At 48.0% G+C, this 7651-nt stretch overlaps 1 protein-coding gene across 1 annotated transcript in view; it reads left to right on the top strand.

Annotated features, from left to right (window-relative positions):
* LOC140524803 (C-type lectin 1-like) overlaps positions 1–6091 on the top strand; it is a 9915-nt gene extending 3824 nt beyond the window's left edge. Inside the window, exons 3-5 of the mRNA XM_072639597.1 lie at positions 2840–2971; positions 3049–3160; positions 5813–6091. Coding sequence (XP_072495698.1) covers positions 2840–2971; positions 3049–3160; positions 5813–5880 — 312 coding nt within the window. The 3' untranslated portion in view covers positions 5881–6091. The remainder of the gene's footprint in view (positions 1–2839; positions 2972–3048; positions 3161–5812) is intronic.
* The last annotated feature ends 1560 nt before the right edge of the window (positions 6092–7651 follow it).

Below are 7651 nucleotides of genomic sequence, written 5' to 3'. Positions count from 1 at the left end.
GTGAGTCTTCCCTAGCAAGCTACTGTGCTGAGGAGGCAGAGTATCCAGCATTCTCATATGATGTCTTTGAAGAGATTGCATAAGGGATGCTCTACTTCTGGCTGGTTGTTGGTGCCAAGTGTGACTCCATGAAGTCACAGGTTGGTCCTCACACATCATGCCTCTTCATCCCTGCAAGGAAAGATGTCTTCTTGCTCTGGCCAACAGACTGGGGTGCAAGTGATCTAGACCTTTTCAGATGCAGACTCCAGGAAATGCTGCCCACATCTAAACTTCCAGAGAGCTCTTGGAGTGAGTGAGGGACAGGACACCATTCAGGGTCTGGCCAGATGGAAGGGGCAGCGTCGAGTGAGCAATGTTTTGATTTTCATTCTTGCCAGCTGCCAAATCAGTGTTCTGCTAAATGAGACAAAAGACTGAAAGGCCTTTCCAAACTTAAAGCCTATGTAACTGTGAGATAGAATTGAATGTTATCCTGCCAGCGGAGGAAGGGAGGGAAGAATGGGGCACTGGGACAGTGAGTCAATAAACATTTATTAAGTGACGACTATGTGCCAGGCCCTGGGGGTACAAGGAAAGGCCAAAGGATAGGTACTACCCACAAAGAACTCATATTCTAAAAAGGGAAACGTCATACAAACATCTACGTTTGTGTGCTTTTGTCCTTTGTTGCTGAAAGAAGACCATGCCATCAGAAACAACAACAGGACTTGCACTTGACTTTGTTTTTGAGTGAGGGAGGGCTGTGCAGGTCACCAGCCTCACTTCTCCTCCACAGTCCTCAGAATCCAGTGACCAGATATTCATCAAGATGACTGGAGATGACCCAGGATGAGGCAATTGGGGTGAAGTGACTTGCCCAAGGTCACACAGCTAGTGATTGTCAAGTGTCTGAGGGGAGATTTCACCTCAGCTCCTCCTGACTCCTGCACTGGTGCTCTATCCACTGCACCACCTAGCTGCCTGAACCTGTATGTAAAAACGAGAGAGAGGATAAATTAGAAATAGTCAGCAAAGGGGAGCAATAGAATTAAGGGGCATTGGGAAAGGCTTCCTGTGGAATGTGGAAGTTTAGCTGGGATGTGAAGGAGGCCAGGGAAGTCAGGAGGTGGAGATGACAAGGGACAGCCTTCCAGGTCTAGAGGATGACTGGAGAAAATGTCTGGAGCTGAGAGATGGACAGGGAGTCTTGCTTCTGAGGAGCAATGAGGAGGCCAGGATCACTGGGTGGAAAAGGATGTAGGGGAGGGATTTGGGCTATAAGAAGCCTGGAAAGATTATGAAGGATTTTGAATACCAAGCAGAGGACATTACATTTCATCCTGGACTTGGTAGAGAGCCCCTGGAGATGATTGAGTAAGGGGTGAGATGGCCAGACTTGCATTTTAGGAAGATCACTTTGGTGGCTAAGTGGAAGATGGACTGGAATGGAGAGAGACTTGAGGTAGCTGCTATTAGAACAGTCCAGAGGTCAAGAGATGAGAGTCTGCACCAAGGTGGGGCATGTCAGAGGAGACAAGGGGGTGTATTGTAGAGGTGCCACAGAGGTGAAATTGACCAGAGATGCTACAGAGGTGAAATTGATAGGTCTTGGCAGCATCTTGGGTTTGGGGGTGAGAGAGTGAGAAGACCAGATTGGGAGGATAGTGATAGGGAAGGAAGGCAGGAGGTTTGGGTTGGGTTTAGAAGAAAAGATAGTGAGCTCCTTTTTAAACATGTTGAATTAAAGATGTGTCTTGGAGTGACGTCTACAAGGCAAATGGGAGTGAGAGACTGGAGGTCAGCATAGGGTAAGGCAGGTTAAGGAGGTCTGAGAATTGTTCACATAGAGAAGATAATCTAGCCCCTGGGAAGAATGACAGGGCATGAAGAGTAGAAGGAGCATTGGTCTGGTAGGAAGTCAGAGGGCATGGGTGAAAATCCTGCCTGTGAAATGCCCAGTGTGATGGCAGATGAGTCACGTTGGCCTTGCTCTCTTTCCATGTGAAATGACAGGTTAAATATTATGACCTCTCTATGGTCTCCATGAACCTGTGACCTTGGGTTGGGTTGGGAGAACTGGAGGCATGATGATGGGCATGTAACAGAAGTGGTCTGAGCCTCTGTTCAGTCCTTGTAAAGTCAGGAAGGTAACACTTAGTCTTTAGGCTTGTTTTGGAGCAATGGGGAGCAGTTGTATGAGGCAGTAAAGGGGAGTGGAGACAATTAGGAGTTTAAAAAAATTTCATCTTTTTCTTGGGAACATGAGAGGTGATCTAAGAGAAGCTCAGAACAGTGAACTGTGGCATCCCCAGGCCAGGAGAAGGATGCTGACAGTGGGTAGTCACACACAGGCCAGAGTGGAGGAGGACGATGAACATGCTTAGAGATCATGTTTTAGGGCACACACACAGGCAGTACATGCAGAATAGGGAGCTTCCATTCTGGGCTTGAATGGTCAGAAACCAGAAGAGCTTAAGTGAAGGAAACATTGGGGAAAATGTTGGTAGACCAGGGATAGGCGCAGTTGGAAGCAGAGGAGCTACTTCAGAAAGGGGCTGGAGAGTAGGCAGAGCACCTTCTGTGCAGTGCAGTGCCAGCAGCAACAATTGCAGAGTGTGGTTGGATTCCTTCATACGGGCAAACAGACGGACCCACAGGTGGGGGCCTGGGGCCTGGTGGACAGAGTGGGAGGGGCTGGCATGGAGAGAGGGGTACAGCCTGAGCTTTTCCAATGGAGAGGTAGGGGTGTATCTGAAGAGACAGAGGAGGGTGAGGGAGAAGGGTTGGTCTGGGTCGGGACTGAGGAGGCCCCTGGACCCAGAGCAGGAGGAAACTGAGTTGGCTTTTTCATTGACAGAGTGTGTGTTCAATTTTGAGCGAAAGATCTTCCATGGTTTCCATCAGAGATGCGCAAGAAATGAATGCCTTGGTCAGCTACATCAAGAACTTCTCTGATGAGTGCAAAGTCTGGGTAGGCCTCAGGAAACTGGTGAGTCTATGGGAGCCTCCCTTTGGGCCTCAAGTTTCCCCCAGCCTCCTCGTCCTAACAGCATCTTTGCTCTGCAGGGTCCGAGATGGAGATGGGTTGATGGGACCAGAAGCACGTATGGAACCTCGGATTTTCAGTCCAATGATGCTCACTCTTACTCTAATTGTGCAGTGATGGATACCTGCAGTGGTGAGTGATGACCTTCTGTCCTGAAATTCTGGCCTCTTTAGCTCTTCCTCCTCTTGCGTTTGGGCACATCCTATCTTTGCTAGCACTCACATCGTCAGCTTTCTCCTCTTGCCTTCCTTGGCATTTTGAAAGTCATCAGGTTTATCATGGGATCTTGTGGGATCCAGTCTCCTCTTTGGTTCCTGACACTTCTATGCCACCTTCAGGGTCCAGGTTGCATGCGAAATGGGTGGTAGATGGATGTTTGATACGTGTCAGGCCAAAGGGAGTCTGTGGACAATGGCTCCCAGGTCCCCACTAGTGTGTTTCCATTTGCTTTCCAGGAGAGAGCACACCAAAGTTGTTTCATGAAGCAACCCTGTATAAAGATTTGCAAAGAAATGGGCCCCTCAGTCAATGGTTTTGTAGTGATAGCCATACTAGAAAGAAGAAGAGTGAGCTTGCTTAGAGATCATGCATGAGGGATAAACATATGTGAAGTTAGGGTGCTCTAATCAGCCTTACACATTGAATATCTGTGTGACCCTGGGCAAGTCAACTCATTTCTGTTTACCTCAGTTTCCTCAACTGTAAAATGGGGATCATTTATTGAAGACCTACCTCACATGATCAAATGAGGTCATAAATTGTGAAACACTTATTCAGCATTTGCCTGGCACATAGTAGGCCTTATAGAAATGTGCTTTCAGTTCAAGAAACGTTTATTAAGGTCAGTATGTGTCAGTCACTAGGGATAGAGAAAGGGGCCAAAGAGAGTTCTTGCCTTCAAGGAGCTTCTGAGAAAACATGCAGGTAATGAACTCTACACAAAGCAAGGTCTCTACAGGCTGCATAGGGATAAATGAGGACAGGGCAGGTGCTAGAAGTCAGAGAGACTGGGAAAGGCTTCCCACAGATGGGGCACCCAAAGAAGCCAGGGAGGTCAGGAGTCTGAGCAGAGCCTGGGGGGAGGCCAGAGAATGCCCTGAGCCTGACATGGAAGGCCTCCTTTTTGAAAGGCCAGACCTTGACACCCCTTGGGGATATTATGATGTAGGGCCTGCTCCTCGCTGGCTCCATTGCTCTGTCGGCTTCAGCTTGGCTTGGTGTCTTTGGCAGCTGAAGTCTGTTCAGGGCTAGGGGAGTCACCTCAGTTTTAGTTTCCCAAGTATGGTGCCTAGGACCTCTCCCTGACTCTGTGGGCTGGCTTGCTGGTCTGTCTAACAAGAGAGTTCCTGCTAACAAGAGTTCAGGAAAAGATTTGTTCTTCTTCTTTACCCTTGTGTGGGGCAAAGATTAGGTTACAGAGAGTTACAAAACCCCAGGGTTGATATTACAAGTCTCCCCATTAGCTCCCCTAGAACAAAAGGGGAGTTGAAGAGTCCAAGTCAGTGTGCTCCTACTTGGTTCCTTATAGGCAACTTTTCTCATCAAGAGAGAACAGGGGATCTTTGGGTAATAGAAAGTCATAGGTTTCCAGCCTGACTCAATCTGACCAATGTGTTGTTCTAGGCCAGCTGGGGGAAAGGCCAGACTTTTGCTTTGGAGGGTGTTGCTTAGGGATGCAGAAAGCAAGAGATATGATCCCCCTAAAAAGTGTTTGAGTTAAAGTAAAAGTTAATGAGGTTGTAGGCAAAGGGAGGCAGGGGAACAGGAGAAGGGAAGGGAATCAAGGTAAGGAGAAGATGGGGAGGGATGACTGAGGTCAATATGGCCAGGGTGGCCTCAGAGTCCCTGACTAGTCTGTCACACTTCAATTTTTCTCATCCCTCTCTGTCCAGTAGTATTTAGTATTATGGGAAGTTATGGGATGGGGTTGTGGTCCCCAGTCAGAGGGCAGCTCAGATCCTATCCTTAACTTCTGAGAAAGGTCTCCTGGACTGGGCCACAAAACCACAGAAGGCATCTCTGTAGGTGCCCATTCACTGTACCAGCTGGGTCTTGAGTCAGTCGGGGTACTTACTACTTTGTGTCAGTGGACTAAGGGCTGGGGTGAAGAAAGGTAAAGAGACAATCCCTGCCTGCAAGGAGCTCATAGTCTTATGGGAGAGACAACATGAAAACAGCTGGGTACCGACAAGCTGCAGACAGGGCCAATGGAAGGTTCTGGCACCAAGGATTATTTAGAATGAAATAAGGTGGCACAACGAGGACACAGAGAGCGCTCATTGTAGGAAAATATGCAGAGAGTCTGGTCATTGAAAAGGTGGCTCACCATTGAACAGTGGAGCAGATGGTCCATTCAAGACAGAAGGTTTTTAGGAGGGTGATGGTCAGGAGGCCCTAGGACAGCAGACAAGATCTCCACCAAGATGATGTGAATGACGCACAACTCTGCTACCTTCTGGGTAGAACCTGCAACCAGAGGGAGAACAGAAGGCTGGAGAAAGCCATAGTCTCAATGCGGGGTCCAGGTCTGCCTCTGCTGCACACGCACAGTGTGCCAGACACAACCCTTAGCAGTTAGTAACAATGCTGGACAATGGAGGACAGATTATTCCTGGTAGCATCAGACACCCAAATTTGGGGGGCGTCAGGCCTCTTGGGTCATCCTGTGATGCCAAGGAAAGGTCCACACCTGCATGCAACCCCTGCCCTTGACACAAGAGCTGAAAATATAGTCATTTTTTTCCATAAGTTGGAGGGCTCAAATCTGGTTGTTTCTCTTTGCAGACCAACCACAGTTGCTGCCAGAACACTGTAACACCCTCCACCCATTCGTTTGCCAATTCCAACCCTAGAGAAGCAGAGCTGAGCCTGAGACTCCCAGAGAATGTCTTCCAGTATACTAGGACAGACACATCACCTAAAGGCTGCTTCCTAGGGCTGTGCCTGTTTAGTCTTACTTCTGGCTTTTGGTTCTCTCCTGGAGGTGTTTGTATGGACGCCCAGGCCTCTGTATTTTAATCCTTGTTCCTTACTGAATTTCACTCTGTGACCTGCTAATAAACTTTGGACGAGTAAACAGCTCCAAGGACTCTTTTCTTGTCCTGCAAAGACACACAGGAGTTCTCCAGAGCTAGTATGTGGACTAGGGAAGCAGAGAGCCCAGGGGTCTGACAGGGTCAGAAAATGCAGATAGGATCAGTCAATCAAGAGGTATAGTGTGCCTGCCAGGCACTGGGGATACCAGAGGCAAAACAGTTGGCCTGCCTTCTAGGACGCATCATCAAATGGGGAAGATGCCATGCAAACAAGTAAGTACCAAGGCTCTGAACAGGATAAATAGGACATAATTAAGAGAGGGAGGTCACTGGAATTTAGAGAGGGGAGGAAAGGCTTCCCTTACGAGGTGGGATGATGGCAGACGGGAGGAGAGAGAGTCTTCCAGGCATGGGGGATGGCCAGAGAAAATGTCCAGAGCAAAGACATGGAGTATCCTGATCACAGAACATCTAGAAGGCCAATAGTACCTTGGACTAAGGTGTAACAAGATTGGAAAGACAAGTGGAGGCTTCCTTATGCAAGGGCTTTGAATTCCAAATAGGGATCCTGAAGGATCCCCACCTGACCAGTCTCTGGAGTTTATTACAATAGGGGAACCATGTGGTCAGACATTCGCTTTAGGAAAATCATTTTGGTGCATGAATGGAGGCAGACAGGAGTGGGGAGAGACTTGAGGCAGGCAGATCTCCCAGCATGCTCCCCAACTCAGTTTAATTCTCTCTCCACTCCTTGACAAGACAAGCAGGGTAGATCAAGATCTCCAGCCTTGTTCTAGAGAAGACCCTTATCCTCTGATGAAGCTCCCTACTCTTCTGTGGGGATGTTAGCTTGGCTCCTGCTCACAGTGAGGAGGGCTAGAAAAATGCAGAAATCCCCCAAATGGAGCTGCCTACATGGGCTGTCCAGAAAGAATCTGAAGACAAAAACATTCTTGAGATCAAGGTGGTAAAGATTTATTTTGCTTTTCAGCAGGAGAGTTCTTAAAGAACCTGCAACTTGAGAGGGTTACAGTTAGAGTTTCTATAGGATATTCTGTAGTAAAACGTGCCAAATATGCTAACTAGGTGATTCAGGGCGGGATTAGGGAGTGCTTAAGGAGACGTTAGTTCTTAAAGGAATATGAACTTTTGGTATTTACCCAGAGTTCATTGGAAAATAGCCCAAGCTGGGGAGGGCTACATAGAGGTGTGGTTTTAGGCCTGAAACATCACGCAGTCAACTGATGGTCAGGACTGACTGAGAAATACCCAAGCTGTTGCCATCAATGTCTTGTCACACAAGATAAGGGAGGGGAGTACATATATGTCTAACTCTCGGATACATATGATTGGTCAGTGAGTAGTAAATATCTTTATGATCCAGTACACAGGCAGTTCAGTCAGCACACAGCTGGCTCAAGCTAATACATTCTATAGGCGCAGCTGGCTACTTTATCAGGAAGAGGGATCACAGTTTGACTAGGGCAGGTTATTCTTAGGCTGTGAGAAACATGATTTTTAAAGAGAAATGTGAGTTTAGAATTGGGATCCAAGCACAGGCACCCAAGCACCCCATCACCAGGTTCTC

Source organism: Notamacropus eugenii, chromosome 2, assembly GCF_028372415.1.
Source record: "Notamacropus eugenii isolate mMacEug1 chromosome 2, mMacEug1.pri_v2, whole genome shotgun sequence".
In the NCBI taxonomy this organism is placed as follows: domain Eukaryota; kingdom Metazoa; phylum Chordata; class Mammalia; order Diprotodontia; family Macropodidae; genus Notamacropus; species Notamacropus eugenii.
The sequence above is the reverse complement of the archived record's forward strand: the minus strand, read 5'-3'. Positions and strand labels throughout refer to the sequence as shown.